The following is a 17,290-nucleotide window of genomic DNA, read 5'->3' as shown; positions in this document are numbered from 1 at the left end:
GTAAATAACCCCTCTTCCTCCCCTCTGGCTCTGGATGGACACTTCTGAGGAGCAGAGGGGCAGTCTACATGTCCCCTGAAGGTCTTGGTGGGATCGAGCTCCAGGTGCCCACAGCTGTGACCAGCTCCTGTTTCATTTTTTTGAGACCACTTCCTACAGTAAACTACCTCACACAAGCCTTTGTCACAGACTCTGCCTTGTGGGAGGTGTGGGGGACCACGCTGGGGCAGACATGTTAGGTATTTAAATCTTATCCTATGGGTAGCCTAAGAAAGCATATTTTTGGCAAATCAATCCTGTCTTCCAGAAAACAAGAAGAGGCTGAAAGAGAAGAACTCAGCAAACTGACAGCTCGGGGGGAGGGGCTGAAGGTTCCTTTCTTCTCTCACACCTCCACTCCATCATTATAGTAGAACGCACCCAAGAATAAGCTGCATGAAAAGCCTACCCCCCCATCTTCTACCCCTCTAGCCATGAGCTAGAAAAACCATAGCTGCATGGATCCCCTCCAACTTGGGCCCACTCCTGAGGCCACAGCATCCACCATTCCCTGGACAGTGCTTGTCTCTTCTAGAGCTGCTAATGACAGATGGCGGTCTCCCCTTGTCTCTTCTAGAGCTGCTAATGACGGATGGCGGTCTCTCCTTGTCTCTTCTAGAGCTGCTAATGACAGATGGCAGTCTCCCCTTGTCTCTTCTAGAGCTGCTAATGACAGATCGTGGTCTCCCCTCACTGGTAACTTTGGAAGTACGCTATATTTTAAAATCAAAGGATAATTTTGAGGATGAGAAAATAAGTGGGCCTAATGGTTGATTTAGAGCTCTGGTGGTACAGTAGTTAAGCGCTTGCCTGCTAACCAAAAGATCAGCAGTTCAAACCAGCCACTCCTTGGAATTCCTATGGGGCAGTTCTACTCTGTCCTATAGAAAAAAAAAATATATATATATATATTTTTTTTTTTATAGGGTCACTATGAATTGGAATCGACTCGACAGCAACAGGGTTGCGTTTAGGTTTTGAATGGTTGATTTGGTATTAAAAATTCTTGGCCTCTCTCTTCTGGATGAAATGTTTGTATTTCTCAGTCATACTGTGACATGGATAAATCATAAATTCAATGCCATCATGGCCAGAAACTTTTCATATGAATAATATTGGAAGTAACACCATATATTTGGGTTAGGAATAAAGTACAGGCTGACATAAAATAGAATTAAAAATATTAAAGGTTTGCTTTTAATTTAGAGTAAGTAGCCTAAAGAGGATGACATATATGTTAATCCATTGCTCATAATAATTTTAACAGTCATTCTCATATATGAACAAATAAGACACCAGGAAACCCTGCTTACAGCAGTTTGTTGAAAGATTAACTTTGGGAATTACACATTAATGATTACATAAGCTCAGTGTGTTTACACTGTGGCCAAAAATATAAAAAACACTATAACCACCTTACTCTCAAGGTATTTACGCAAAACAGAGCTCTGAAATAACACAAATAACAAATAATGAAAATAATTTTCATCTTGTATTAATTTTTACTTTGTATTAAGCTATAGTATTTATATCAAATTATTATAGATAAGAATTAAGAGAATGGTTGGGTGAAAGGTAAGAATACTGGGGGAAGTCAGCAAAACTCAACCACGGCAAAGTCATAGAAGCTTCACAGACACAATCAAACTCCTTGAGAGACTAAGCTCCTGGGCTAAGGGCTAGGGACCGTGATCTCAGGAGACATCTAGCTCAAACGGCATAACACAGTCTGTAAAGAAAATATTCTACACCCAACTGTGGTGAGTAGCAACTGAAGACTTAAAAGCCTGAGAGCGGCCATCCACCAGGCTAAGTCCAGAGCAACTAGATGGTGCCTGGTTACCACCACTGACTGCTCTGGCAGGGATCACAATGCAGGGTCCCAGACAGAGCTGGAAAAATACGTAGAACAAAATTAAAATTCACACACACACAAAGACCAGGCTTGCTGGTCTGATAGAGACCGCAGAAACCCCAAACAGTACGATGCCTGGACACCCTTTTAACTCAGTACTGAAGTCACTCCTGAGGTTCACCCTCCAGCCAAAGATTAGACAGGTCTATACGGCTAACAGTAACACACGTGGGGAACGTGCTTCATAGTTCAATCATGTATGTGAGATAATGGGCACACCAGCCCAAAAGCAAAGACGAGAAGGCAGGACGGGACAGGAAAACTGTACAAACAAAAAAAGGCAACCTGGGGTGGAGAAGGGAAGAGTGTTGGCACATCCCGGGTCTGGGAAGCAATGTCACAAAACATTTTGTGTACTAAATGTTTAATGAGAAATTAATGTCGTATGTAAACTTTTTCCTAAATCACAATAAAAAATAAAGAAATAAGAGAATGGGAAAAGTACTCCAATTATGGTATTAATAACATAAATTAATCTGGTGCCATCAAGTTGAAACCGGCTCATGGCAACCCCATGTGTTGCAGAGTAGCACGGTTTTATAGGGTTTTCTTGGCTGTGGTCTTTACGGAAGCCATTCACCAGGCCCTTCTTCTGCAGAATCGCTAGGTGGATTCAAACCACCAACATTTAGGTTAGCAGCTGATCGAAAACCTCTTATGCTGCCCAGGCTCCTCATAACATAAGACTAAATTTTATTGATTAGCATATGCAAATTGGCTTCAAAACTGTCACCACTGTCATTTCTTACCTGCATGTATCAGACTGACTGTATTCATAAAGTTTCCTTTCCAAGTCCAATCTCTTCTTTTCACTAAATACAGAAAGAAAAATTTTATAATTATATTCGTAAGTTAAAGGCAGCCAGATTTAGAACATGATCTTCGAAAATCATGCCTTTGGCAAAGTGCTTCCCCGGCCTCTCTAAGCAGCAGAAAACACCAGCTGTGTTTGAAGCTCAACCCACACAAACATCTGACAGTCACCAGGAATGTCTAGGAAGCAAAAAAGACACTGACGTGAGGCAAAAAGAACTAGACTCTCAAAGCAAATAGGGAAATACAGTAGGAAAGGGGTAGGAAACAAGCTCATTCATTCATTCAGTAAATATTTTTCCAGAGCCTGCGACCGGCCGGAAGACTACTGTGAACAAGTCAGCCACGGCCCCTGCCCTCAGGCAGCTGACACCAGGGGGAGGGGAGGAGGTCAATCTATAATCCAAGGTAGATTTGTGGGAGCACTGCCTTCAGATTGGTAGCTTGCTCTGCTCCCAACCAGACAAGCCCTAGCAGAGCCAAGTAACTAAGTTAGGAAAATATCTCTGAAAAGCAGAGTCGGTCTCACATTTAATAAAGACTAACACTATTACTTTGAATTGGGGGCTTTCTTTCTATAACTTTGTAACGTTACCATTATTTGTCACTGACTGCTGTTTCCCAGAAGGTACTACCAGTAAAGATTTAACTGTCTGTGATGTTTAGGTGAGGCCTGGCAGTAAGCTAGAGGAGTAAACTGTTTTACCCTGTATTCAACCTAGGCAAGAGGTCAGACAAACTGGTCGGTAAAGGAGGAGGCAGCAGCCAAAGCCAAGGGGACAGGAAGTGGAGTAAAACTGCCGAACAAGATGCCATCGCAGTCCCAGAAAGAGTCCTTAGGAGACCAAACCCCAACAGGCTCTTTCAACTACCACCAAGTACCAGCCTCAATTCCATGATGTGAGCTAAATCCTTCACCCAACCAAAAACCCACTGACACTTGAGTCTCCTCCGACTCCTAGCAACCCCACAGGGTTTCCTAGGCTGTAAACCTGTACGGAAGCAGACTGCCACATCTTCCTCCCAAGGGGCCACTGGTGGTTTCCAACCGCCAACCCTTTAACCACTGTGTACCACCAGGGCACTTTAAATACTTCATGTCTGTTTTACATTTAAGCCTTAAAACCCAGTATTTATTCCAATAAAAAGCCAGAGAAAGGCTTAGTGGAAAGATAACCTTGAAATTCCTATACAACAAATCTTTGTTTCAGTATCTTAAAAACCCCCAGCCCTGGGATACCTCCCCAAGTGCCATGGTATCAGTCACCTGCACCCCTCACCTGGACTTTTTGAGGCTTTTACATGGGGGGTGGGAGGGTGTGGGGGTGGTGTCCAAAAGCCACCTGGCTTAGTTTTCTCTTTTAAGTCACCTGTCATTCTATTTTTATCTTGATACCACAACTCTCCACTACACTATCTTCAGCTTTACTCAACTAATACCACAGCATCAATTATTTCTGCACTATTATGTTATCTCTCTCTGAATCAATGCTGGCATTGAAAACACTGGGGCTGGTTAATGGGCCTTTTAAAGGGATGGTTTTATATAATTGTAAGAATCAATTCCACTTATATGTTTCTACCATGCTTGTGGCACTATACACACTGTAACAAGTCACTGCATTAGGCTCTTTTAGATTCAATTTATCGACTTTCAAGACAATGCAGGGAAAACACTGTATATATAAAGAAAAAAGTAGAATACAAAATTATATCTATCTGTGATTATAGCTAAGGCAAACTGGGCTAGAGATGTTCCAGTTGAAAAGGGAATGCCCTGGTCACTGGACCAGCTAACACTGCAACGACCCACCTCTAAAAGGGCTAATAAAAGGTAAGTTGTCTTTTATGCCCCAAATCAAACCTGCTGCCCACAGCAACCCCATAGGGCAGAAGAGAACTGTCCCACAGGGTTTCCAAGGAGCAGCTGGTGGATTCGAACTGCCAATCTTTTGACGAGCTGCCGAGCTCTTAACCACTGTGCTACCAGCCTGGAAATTTCTGGATTGAGAAAGCAGCTGTGACTACCCAGGGTTGCAGTTTTTGAATGACTGGAGTTAAGGGTCCCTGTGTGAGAAGCTCTGATGTCGCAATGATCAAGCGCTCAGCTGCTAACCAAAAGGTAAGGAGTTTGAACCCACCAGCTGCTCCTTGGGAGAAAGACGTGGCAGTCTGCTTCCGCAAAGGTTTATAGCCTTGGAAACCCTTTGGGACATTCTATTTTGGCCTGTAGGGTAGCTATGAGTCAGAATCGACTCCACAACAAGGGATTTTTAACAGGTGGTCCCTGGGTTGGTTTAAAAAAAAAAAAAAAGTACATTGAAACACAAACGTGATACAATGATGTTCTTTTTTTTGCTTTTCAAACCTGCAACTTTCAACCCCCCCTTTTTTTTTTTTTTTTACATTGAGTCCTATTTCTAGAAAAGAGAAAATCTGTGCGACCTTACTTTACACGTTAGTCAAGCCCTCTGATTTATGAAGAACCAAGGTTCAGGGAAGCAAGCAACCTGCTCACGGTCATACAACTTTCATGGACTAGAACCCAGGTTTCCATGTTTCAACTGCAGTTTTCTCTGTATCTAAAGTGATTCACCTCTATGGTTGTTAACTACGTGTTGATCAGTTAGTTATGAGTCCTTAAAACGAAAAATGAATATACACAGCAACAGACTTATAGTGACTTAAAAATAAAACAAACCTCCAACTGCACAACCATGAATAGGCTATAAAGTTTGACTCAAATCCCTTAAATAATCTCATCAGCCTCACCTTGCTTAAGAGTTAAACCAATAAGCATTAAACATAAAGTAATAATCATTACATAATTACACCATAAGGACTATAAACAGCCAGGTGTTCCTACCACAGGCAGCAAAAATGATAACTCAAGGTTAACTTTGTTCAAAAAGAATGACATTTAAACCAGTAATATTTTAAAATTAGGACTTGGGCTAAGCTATAAAAAAAAAAACCGTTGCCGTGGAGTCGATTCTGACTCACAGTGACCCTACAGGATAGCGCAGAACTGCCCCACAGGGTTTCCACGGAATGCCTGATGGATTCGAACTGCCAACCTTTTTTGCAGGCAGCCGTAGCTCTTAAGCACTACACCACCAGAGTTCCATGCTAAGTTACAGGGATAACTAAAGGCCTGGGGTAGCTGTTCTTCTATCAGAAGAGACGCTGAGCCAGAAAGCACTTAAAGTGTACTACAGCACACAGCAATGTCTTATCTTTTAATTACCAAGCAGGTACAGAAAATTAATATTGTTTTGGAAATGTCACACTACCCACTTTTACCTGGCTGGCTGGAAAATGGTCATTACTTAGTGGCAGTGTCTGTCTACTGGGTTCCACAAGACAATAATAATTCCTAGAAACTAGCTGGTTTTGGGATCTCTTCTACTCATTCAACAAACATTTATCAAGCACCTCCTTCCTCAGGTATTCTATTCTGAACTAAACATCCAACTAGATATGGTTCCTGCCCTCTTGGAATTCTCCATCTAGGCAGAGAGCAAGTCACTTAAGCCGTCACTAAAGCTGGGGTGCTGTAAGCATGCAGAGATCGCATCAGATAGGGGATGGGGGTGAGCGACACCTGGGGCAGGAAGAGTCTGAAGGAATGATTTTCTACAAGTTGGAGATGAAGAGACCCCTGGGGAAGGCAAGAGGCAATCTGTCAGAGAGAAAACAGCAAGTCAGAAAGGATTAAAGAGTAAAATATGATGAGGACAGCTAAGGAGGCCTGTTGCAGGTGCCCTATAAACATCTGACAAAAATAAATCCAGCAGGAGATGACTGTAATTCTTTTGAAGAACCACCTACTTTTCAGGTAACTATCGGCATTTTAGAAATGGCACACACATAGCTCTACTGTTCACCAAAATGACTGTTCTGTAACTTTTAACACTCAATAAGCATTTTGTCTATAAAGATTCAAAAATCTATCTCCTTCCTTACCAAATAATGAGATCTCCAACTCCAATTAACTTGCTAGCTAAATAAGAGTTCCAACAACTTATCTTTTACGTGGTTATTTAGAGTAAACTGCTTTACAATTTTCTTCCTTTATGTACTCCTTAGATGTAGCTGTTTTCAGGGATTCGTCTTTAACGTCATTATCAACGGCATCGTGAGTCCTCTGGAAGCTGGGCTTCTCCCACTGGAAATTTCACCCCTTCCCTGGAACCTGGCCACCTCCCGGTCCCCAGAAAGGCCTCCTCCCTGGAAGCAGGGCCTACGTTTGTGAGCACACGCAGGCTCTCCCACCTGCATGCCCGGGCCTGCCACCATCGAGGCGGCGCAGCTGTCAGGTGGGATGACAATAGGGAGAGACGGGGGAGAGGGGCGTGAGGAAGGGACCAGAGAAGTTCACAGGGTTCCACCGAGAGGGGCAGGCAGAGCTCCCGCTCTCAATTCCGAGCACGTTCAGCGGCGCGGCCCACCGCACCTCCAGCGGCAGGCGGGCCTCAGCGGCGGCAGGCGGGCCTCACCGGCGGCAGGCGGGCCTCACCGGCGGCAGGCGGGCCTCAGCGGCGGCAGGCGGGCCTCACCGGCGGCAGGCGGGCCTCAGCGGCGGCAGGCGGGCCTCACCGGCGGCAGGCGGGCCTCACCGGCGGCAGGCGGGCCTCAGCGGCGGCAGGCGGGCCTCAGCGGCGGCAGGCGGGCCTCACCGGCGGCAGGCGGGCCTCAGCGACGGCAGGTGGGCCTCAGCGGTGGCTGCTGGGTGTCTGCCTCCCCCAGCGCCCCCTCCAAAGCCGGGGCTCCCCCGGCCGACCCAGCCCAGGCACCGCGAGCGGCGAGAGGGAAGGCACAGCGTGCAGGCCACGCAGCACACCCTCAGGCCGGCCGAGTCCCGCCGCCCCTGCTTGGCCGTACCTGTCCCGCAGCCCGTGCTGGAGGCGGCCCAGCCTCTCGTAGTAGTCGGGGCTCGCCAGGGGCGCGGCCGGCGCGGGGGTACGGCGCATGCTGCCTCCGCCGGGCTCCCTCCGCGCGGCCTACGGGCGGCCGGAGGACCCGGGTCGTCCCAGGCGACGGCCCACCATGCACCGCGGGTAAACACACCACGCGGCGGCCTGCAGGGGCGGGGCGGCGGCCGTGCGGGGGCGGGGCGGCGGCCTGCAGGGGCGGGTTGGTGGCCGTGCGGGGGCGGGGCGGCGGCCGTGCGGGGGCGGGGCGGCGCCTGCAGGGGCGGGGCGGCGGCCTGCAGGGCGGGACAGCGACTGTGGACGTTACGGGGCGGGGCGCCGAAGAGGAGCGGGGCGGGCTCCGTGCAGGGGCGGGGCGGGGCCTCGTGGGTGGGCGGGGCCTCCGCCTGCGAGGGGGCTGGCTGGGCGCCGTGGTGGGGCTGGTGGCTGTGGACGTTACGGGGCGGGGCGCCGAAGAGGAGCGTGGCGGGCACCGTGCAGGGGGCGGGGAGGGGCGGGGGCTCGCGGGTGGGCGGGGCCTCCACGTGCGAGGGGGCGGGGTGGGCGCCGTGGTGGGCCTAGAGGGCTGGAGACCGTAGGGGTCGGGTCACCCGGCCTCTCTCAGCATAATCTGAGGTCTCCTTCCCTTCACCTGTGTCAATTTTATAAGGTGCATTCTCTCCCTCCCGCCTTTTTTCCCTCCCTTCTTCCCAGGATTTACTGAGTTCCAGGCACTGTGCTATGCTTGTTTTCCTACCAGCACTAAAAAGCAAAACAAAAACACAAAAAAGACAGAACCCCAAATACTATATTTACTGTGCTCAGCCCTGTCTGCTGAATCTCGTGCTTGAAAATCCGTGCCGACCCTAAGGATGAGGAGCTACAGGGAAGGTCCTCCAGGGCCGGTTAGTGCTGCAGGTGACGTTACAGATGGTGGAGAGCGAGAAGTTGGTAACTAATTGTCTGTGCAGACATAGCTCAGATGGACTGTGCTCCAAACACCCTGTAAAGTTGAAGTGTGGGGATTCCAGAGCCAGACTGCCCGGCAGGGTCAAATCCCCCCTACCACTGAACAGCTGTGCCACCTAGTACAAGTCACTAACCGTCCTGAAGCCCAGGTCTCCTCATATGTAAAATGGAGAGGCTGTCACTGCAGTGCTAATTCAGTGGTAGAATTCTCCTTTTTTTAATGCAGAAGACCCTGGTTCCATTCCTGGCTGTCATGGATGCAGTTGTGTCCCCCAGAAATGTGTATCAACTTGGCTAGGCCGTGATCCCCAGTACTGCGTGATTGTCCACCCTTTTGTCATTTGATGTAATTTTCTTGTGTGTTGTAAATCTTACCTCTATGATGTTAATGAGGAAAGGTTAGAGGCAGTCATGTTAATGAGGCAGGACTCAATCTACAAGATTAGATCTTATCTTGAGTCAATCTCTTTTGAGATATAAAAGAAGGGAGCAGAGAGACAGGGGGACCTCATACTAAGAAAGTAGTGCCAGGAGAATAGCATGTCCTTCAGGCCCTGGGCACCTGTGCTAAGAAGCTCTTAGACCAGGGAAGATTGATGACAAGGACATTCCACCAGAGCTGATAGAGAGAGAAAACCTTCTCCTGGAGCTGGCACCCTAAATTCAGACTTCCAGCCTCCTAAACTGTGAGAGAATAAACTTCTGTGTTTTAAAGATCCACTTGTGGTATTTCTGTTGTAACAGCACTACACAACTAAGACACCTGTTAACGTACCTCATATGTAGCAACCACTAGTCAGTGGAGGTTTGTGTGTTGCTATGATGTTATAAGACAAACTAGGAAGAAAGGCCTAGTGATCCACTTCCGAAAATCAGCCAGGGGCAACCGTTCAACCTGCAGCTAACAACATTCCTGCAGGACTCATCAGTGTCACCGCCATAAGTAGTTAATGCTTGTGACGTGTTTGTAAGAGGACTCAGCACATAGTGTCAACTTTTATCATCCTCGCCATGGGAAAACAGCTTACTGAAGAATGACAACCATATTCCAAAGCCCACAGAGCAGACAAAAGAAACTACAGAGCTCTTCACTACTTTTGATTTCTTTTCACAGTCATTAATTTCACTTATATACACGAAAGGTGTGACAAACCAGTAAGGAGATGATTAGTAAGAGATACAGAACTCTCAAAGGTCAATAATGTAAAATTATAACAATGTTACTCAATCTTCCCCTCATATTTGGCAAGTCCAGGGCAAGGATACAATGGACGCTCTGCTATCATCTGCCCAAATACTAAAAGTTATAAACCAAGATAACAAACCGTAAGTAAACTATGTTCTCTTTGCTACTTTGACCAATATGCCTTCCTAACAACGTGGAAAACCAGACTGAAATTTAGTTCTCTGACTCCTTCCCCACTACATCCCCTTCCTTCCCCCACCCCAGACTCAGTGCTTCACTGTGAGGGGCTTCCCTCCCTCCCCCAGCCGCAAGTCCCAACTCTGGCCACAGCCCTGACTCAGCCTCCTCTTAGCCACTCCTCAGGCCTATGGCAAAGGTTACCTCGGGAGGAAGGACCCAGGAAAGAGGTCTCTGAAAGCCTTGGAAAGGCTTGGGCCTGTTTGAGCAGGGGATGTTAGAGCGCTCCGAATGTGTTATAGAAAGGGGGCATGTGAGCCTGGCCCTGGAGCCTCCTTGCCCTGTGTGGAAAGGTATGGCCATATGCTATACCAAATCATTATACCAAATTGGTTCGGTGATAGTGCACAAAGGCTTATTTTATTAATTTTAGCCCAACTAACATTTTACTACAACCCTGGCAAAATGCATTATGTTTTTAGGATGTTTTATTTAGGTTCACCCCTATTCAGATGAGTTCGTTAAAGGGGGAAAAAAATCCCCCAATTAATATAACTAATTATTGTCAGCAAATAGCCCGGAGTAAGCAGACTACGCAATCATTTAGCATCCCAAATTTTTATTAGGCCATTTAGGTGAGCCTAGAATTAAATATAATTAAACACCAAATAGATAATTCAAAATAATTATAGTTTGCATTCTATAGGTGATTCATTAGTGACATATGACAAATCTAGATACAGGGCCCCCTTTATTAACAACAGCACGTAGCAAACTCAGTAAGTATTTCTAGACTATTTATGCTAAAATTATGCGTTTTAAATGGTGACAGACTTTCAATAAATTCAGAATTCTTTGGTTAGAATATTTAATTTACCGGAGCATTCTTCTCTTGATGTTGTTCTTAAATCCTTTTATCTTAGCAGAGCTTTTCTATGAGCCACTATGCTGTTAGCTATACTTGCGCTGGTGGTCATCGAAAGTCTTAGATCATCCCAGCTTCCTATATCCTATAAAAGTCACATAAAGTCTTAGCTGGAAATTAGAGGAAGTCTAGCCTCACTCCCTCGTTTTACAGCGAAGAAGAAAGGTTCAGAGCAGGCAAGAGACTGGGCCAAGGTCACAAAGCTGGTACTCTATGCAATGTTAATGAACGTAGTTCAAAATATGGGTCCCTAAAAACTGAGAGAGTCCCTGGGTAGCGCAAATAGTTAATGTGCTCTGCTACTAACCAAAGACTTGGGAGTTTGAGTCCACCCAGAGGAGCCTCGGAAGAAAGACCTGGCCATCTACTGAAGAATCAGCTACTGAGAACCCCGTAGAGCGGAGTTCTGCTCTGACAGACATGGGTCCCTGTGAGGCGGAACAGACGGGGCAGCAGCTGGTGCTTTCTTCGTTTGTAACGGTCCCGTGAAACAAATAACAAGGTAAGCCAGTATCTCAACCCGGTAGTCAGGTGTCTCTTAAGGTGAATCCCGTGAAATTTCTATTTCGGTAGCAGAGATACAGTCAAATCAATGAATGGAACATTGGTTTTGGAAATATGTTAAAATTAGAATTTTACATTTTAAAATGCTAGCACTTTAAAAAAAATTAAATCCTATACATATGAGTCTATAATTGCTTGGATATAAACATTTTTAAACATGCGAAAGTGTTTTATTTTGCAACTACTGTGCAGAAATACTAGACATTGTATCCTATGCTGTTGGAAAACTTGGCTTGGAAATAGAGATGAATCAAATGTGGAAGGCAGAGGAAAGGCTGTGATGTCACCTGTAATTTGCCGCCTCCCGCCGTTGGACATTTACGCTGTTGTAAGCATTCACCGTCCGTTTAACCCCCACAACGGTCCTTTGAAGGCATTACAGTTTTAAACAACCCGCCCAAGATCACACGGCTTATGTGTTCTTGACAAGCTAGTGGTGGCACCAGGACTAACACGCTGGCCTGCTCTGAACCCAAAGACCTTCTCTCTTAACCTCCACTTGGCATCTGAAGATATCTATATCTGTATATTTTATTTTTCTTTCATGAAATGTGTAGAATATATGCCGTGAGACCCCGAAGGGATTTTAACACACACGTGGTTCGTTGTCTGGGTATTCGCATGCGTTTACGTAGAATGCATTTTTCTCCAAGCTGTGATACAACACTAAGTGTTTACCACCCTGTTTAATTAATTTTCCTCCTTGGCTCTCAGACTACATTTCTCATCCTTTCTAGCAGATAGGTGGGACTATACGACCAAATTTTGGCCAATGAGATGTGAATAGAAGTGATGCAGCTGCTTACAGTCCTGGCCCCAAACAACCTGACCCTCCACCCCAGTCTTCACTAGTTGACCTGCTAGTTGCTGAGGACCCAGTGGAGAACTCTGGGGCTCTGGAACAAGACTGAATGACTGCAAGGAGCACAGGACTCTCACTTGAGCAAGAAATAAATCTGTGTTGTGTTTATCTGGGGGTTGTATGTTTCCTCAGCTGGCGTTGCTTATCCCGACTAAAGCAAATATTCCATGCAGAGATTATACCGATGCATTAAAACATCTTTCCACAAAATTCTCAGTGAGGATTTATGTGACTATCTAGGTAGTAAGGAGACTGCAAGGCTAGAGCTCTGAGATTAGGGATCAACACAGGAGGAGAGAGCCCTAGGTAATGAAGACAAGACTATAGTGAAGAACCACTCAGGGCAGCTCTATCCATTGGAACTTTTTGCAATGTTGGAAATTTCTATTCCCTACTGTTCAATACAATGGCCACTAGCCACATGTGGCTCTTGAGCAATTGAATGTGGCAAGCACAATTAAGAAATTGAATTTTGAGTTTCATTTAAATCAATTAAGATTTAAACTGAAGTTGTCACATGTAGTGGCTATTGTGCTGATCTAGAGATGAAGGTCCCACTGAGAAGTGGAGAGTCAGGAACTAGAAGGTAAGCTGCCATCCTCGGTGAAAGGTGATGGTCATGGGGGCGAACCGGAGGTTACTAAGAATATTTTGCCTAAAGATGTTTGAGATAGCTAATTTAAAACAATAGCAATTGAGTGCTATGGTGGTTAAGGTTGTGTGCCAACTTGGCTAGGTCATGATTCTCAGTGGTTTAGCAGTCATGTAATGATGTGGTTTGGCGGTTATATAATAACGTAGTTGCCTTCCATTTTGTGATATAATGTAATCATCTCCATGATGTGATCTCCTGTGATCAGCTAATCATGTATAAGGGGAGTTTCTTCAGGGATGTGGCCTGCATCCAATATATATGGGCATTCTGGCAAAGCTTGCTGGCTTTTGCTTTCTCTGGATCCTACATCTAGCTCATCATCATTTGACCTCTGGTTCTTGGGACTTGAGCTGCGGTGTGCCATATTGCCTGCTGATCTTGGGATTTGTCAGCCTTTGCAGCCTGTGAGCCAGCAGCCAACTGTCTTACCTGCTGACCTTGGGTTCATCAGCCCCTGCAGCTACATGAGTTAGGAGAAGCCTCCAGTCTGATGACTGACCCATGGACTTGGGATTGCCAGCCTCTACAACCACGTGAGACATTTCCTTGAGATCAATCTCTCTCTCTTTCTACATATCTGTGTGTATAGAGAGAGAGAGAGAGAGAGAGAAAGAGGGAGCCCTGGTGGTGCAGTGGTTAAGCTTTTGGCTGCTAACCAAAGATTAGCAATTCAAATCCATCAGCCACTCCTTGGAAACCCTATGGGGCAGTTCTACTCTGTCCTACAGTGTCACTGTAGGGTCTCTATGAGTCTGAATGGACGCAAGAGCAATGGGTTTGGTTTTGGTTTACAGATAGATAGATGATAGATAGATAGACAGACAGACAGACAGATACATAGATGATATACACTTCACTGGTTTTGCTTCTCTAGAGAACCCAGACTAAGACATTTGGTATTGAGATGAGACTGGTACTAGAGAAACAAAATTGTAAGAATGAGTTTTCTAAATTGGTTCTCAAGTCTGATTAGCCTTATAGATATTGATGACTCTGCTTTCAGTAGTAAAAAGGACACGGCTAATCCATGGCATGAGGTGGCAATAGAAATATGCAAAATATCACCACCAATAGATCAGATATTGGTTAGAGACGAGGCTCTGGGTGATCCCATGTTTGATATTTTTCTACAATTTTGTTAAAATGAAAAATATAAGGAAGCTGATTGGTTGGTCCTACTTTTGCTGCACAAAGAGATAAAAGAGAGAGATTAGCTCAGGTCTTCAGAGTCACAGCTCAAGCGCCACATAAAAGACCTCAAAGTTGCCACTTGTGCTCTGAAAGAAAGCCTTATTTCTTATAGTAACAGAGCTGATATTGCTGAAAACCAAACCCAAAGTCTTATTGTAACAGTGGCTGAATTACAACACTAACTGAATTCCCAACCTCAAATGGTGTCTGAAGTTACAGTGAGGGCATTGATTGGGAAGAAATAAGATCCTGAAACTTGCAATGGGGATATAGGGCAGATAATCAGGTAATTGGGGGTATTGAGCTCCTAAATTCCACTGAATTACCCCTGCCAGTAGAACCAGCCCTCTCACTCCCATCTGAAGAGATTACTCCATGTTTGTGTGCTGAGAGACCCTCCCTAGCAAAACCATTAACCCCTCCATCCCCATCTGATGAGATTAACCCGGCTGTGTTTGAAGAGCCTTTGTCTGAGATATTGCCTGGGGGGTGCCTGAATCATTGCATGGGACTTCACCTGAGGCAGATGCCTTACAAAACCTTGCTGAATGTTCTCAGAACACATCCCCACCACCCATTTTTGCTACTAGACATATAAGTAGACTTAGGTCCTAGAGAGCCCCAAAAGGTGAAGTACAAAGTGTGATGACCCATGAGAAAGTATACTATACTCCAAAAGGACTGCTTGACTTGTCTAATATATACAGTCAAAAGCCTGGGGAATATGTGTGGGAATGGCTGTTAAGGATGTGGGAAGATGGTGCAAGGAACATAAAGTTAGATCAGTCTGAATGTATTGGTATGGACCCACTAAGCACAGATACTTCATTGTTTTGGCTCATGAGGTTAGTTTATTTGATTTGTTCACTAAAGCCTGGATTAAATGGTAGCCTACACTAAATCAAGTTGAAGTGCCAGACCTGCCTTGGTATACTATAGAAGAAAGTATCCAAAGGTTTAGGGAGATTAGCATGTTACAGTGGATTTATCAGGTTAGATGCACAGATCCACACATGGAGTGCCCGGAGGACACAAATCTTACCACAGCGGTGGGAACACATTTGTGGAGGGAGCCCTAACATCCTTGGAGACAGCTGTGATTGCTCTTTTATGTAAGTCAGGTTTGACAGCAAGAACTGCCCTAGCTGAATTAAGACACCTAAGTACAATGTGGTGGGCACGATAATGAAGAGCTATGGCTGCTAACCAAGAGGTCAGCTGTTCAAATGCACCAGCTGCTCCTTGGAGCCCCTGTGGGGCAGTTCTACTCTGTCCTATGGAGTCACTATTGGTCAGAATTGACTTCACTGCCACAGGTTTGGTTTGGAGTTGTTTTTTTTAAAAACTACATTAAAGTTGATTGGACCCCATGGTGGTATGGGCCAAGTGGCAGCACTCAATTGACAAAGACAAGATGGGTGTGGTTACTGTAATGTGGAGTCAAAGCGGTAATCAGAATAGTCCAACTCATACAGACTTACAGCATTGGCTGCTTTGTCATGGAGTCCCTAGAAGTGAGATAGATGGGAAATCTAGTAAATATTTACTTGATCTGTACAAGTGGAAGAATTCTAGGCCAAAGGAAGGGCTGTCTAACTTGAATCACCAGAAGAGAGAGTCGGACCCCTCGATCAATTCCCAGACTTGAGCCAGTTTACAGACCAACAACCTCTTGAATGAAGGGAAGGACGGGTGCCCTGGAAGAAGGACCACACTACCCTACAAAAATTTATACTGTTAATCTTTCTCCCAGCCTTCCTCAAAGGAATCTATGGCCTTTTAAAATAGTGGCTGTTCATTGGGGAAAAGAAAATAATCAGACTTTCTGGGGATTACTGGATACTGGCTCTGAACTGACACTAATTCCAGGAGACCCAAAATGTCACTGTGGCCCACCAGTCAGAGTGGGGGCATATGGTTATTAATGGAGTCTTAGCTCAAGTTTGTCTCACAGTGGGTCCAGTGGGTCTCTGAGCGTATCCTGTAGTGATTTCCCCAGTTCCAGAATGCGTAATTGGAATAGATATACTCAGCGACTTGCAGTACCCCCACATTGGATCCCTGACAAGTAGAGTAAGGGCCATTACATTGATGACATTATGCTGATTGGACTGAGTAAGGAAGAAGTATCAATGACTCAACTTATTGATAAGACATTTGAGTGCTAGAGGGTGGAAAATTAATCTGAAGAGGGCCATTATGGTAGGAAAAGCCTAATGGAGGCCATTAGAACTGCCTATACCCAGGAAAATAGTAAACCAAAAGCAATACCACATTCCTAGAGGGATTGCAGAGATTACTGCCACCATCAAAGACTTGAAGGATGAAGGAGTGGTGATTCCCAGCACATCCTCATTCAACTCACCTATTTGGTCTGTGCAAAAAAGAGATGGATCATGGAGAACAACAGTGAATTACGAAACACTTAATCAGGTGGTGACTTCAATTGCAGCTGCTGTTCCAGATGTGGTTTCATTGCTTGGGCAAATTAATACATCTAGTACCTGGTATGTAGCTGTTGATCTTGCCAATGCCTTTTTCTCTATTCAGATTTCGACGGACCACCAGAAGCAGTTTGTCTTCAGCTGGCAAGGCCAGCAATACACTTTCACTGTCCTACCTTAGTGTTATATCAACCTTCCATCCCTATGTCATAACTTAGTCCTCAGGGACCTTAATCTCCTTTCCCTTCCACACAATGTCACACTGGTCCATTACACTGATGACATTATGCTGACTGAACCAAGTAAGGAAGAAGTATCAGTGACTCCGAACTTATTAGTAAGACATGTGAGTGCTAGAGTGTGGGAAATTAATCTGACGAAAATTCAGAGGCTTTTCACCTCAGTGTAATTTCTAGGAGTCCAGTGGTGTGGGGCATATCAAGACATTCCTTCTACAGTGAAGGATAAGTTGTTATATCTGGCCTCTCCTACAAATAAAAAGAAGGCACAATGCCTGATGGGCCTCTGGATTTTTGAGGCAACATACTTCTCATTTGGGTGTGCTACCCAGCCTATTTATCAAGTGACTGGAAAAGCTGCTCGTTTTGAGTGGGGCCCTGAACAAGAGACGTCTCTG

General features: G+C 45.5%; 1 protein-coding gene and 1 long non-coding RNA gene across 17 annotated transcripts in view; one reads left to right on the top strand and one right to left on the bottom strand.

The window, feature by feature from the left end:
- The window catches only part of KIZ (kizuna centrosomal protein), a 172,486-nt gene extending 164,634 nt beyond the window's left edge, over window positions 1-7,852 (bottom strand). For 5 of the 16 annotated variants that reach the window (XM_049870115.1, XM_049870122.1, XM_049870125.1 and 2 more), the window contains exons 1-2: window positions 7,652-7,850; window positions 2,704-2,766 (exon numbers count right to left, since the gene is read on the bottom strand). In XM_049870115.1, the coding sequence (XP_049726072.1) occupies window positions 2,704-2,766; window positions 7,652-7,740 (152 nt within the window). In that variant the 5' untranslated portion in view covers window positions 7,741-7,850. Of the gene's footprint in view, window positions 1-2,703; window positions 2,767-7,651 lie in introns of all 16 variants that reach the window. The other 11 variants (XM_049870111.1, XM_049870112.1, XM_049870119.1 and 8 more) reach the window with 5 other exon arrangements.
- A 410-nt stretch (window positions 7,853-8,262) lies between these two features.
- LOC126067844 (uncharacterized) lies at window positions 8,263-12,664 on the top strand. The gene is made up of 3 exons (XR_007515468.1): window positions 8,263-11,439; window positions 11,694-11,829; window positions 12,242-12,664. It is a non-coding gene; the product is annotated as an uncharacterized LOC126067844 (long non-coding RNA).
- The last annotated feature ends 4,626 nt before the right edge of the window (window positions 12,665-17,290 follow it).

This window comes from Elephas maximus, chromosome 25, assembly GCF_024166365.1.
Source record: "Elephas maximus indicus isolate mEleMax1 chromosome 25, mEleMax1 primary haplotype, whole genome shotgun sequence".
Taxonomy (NCBI): domain Eukaryota; kingdom Metazoa; phylum Chordata; class Mammalia; order Proboscidea; family Elephantidae; genus Elephas; species Elephas maximus.
The sequence above is the reverse complement of the archived record's forward strand: the minus strand, read 5'-3'. Positions and strand labels throughout refer to the sequence as shown.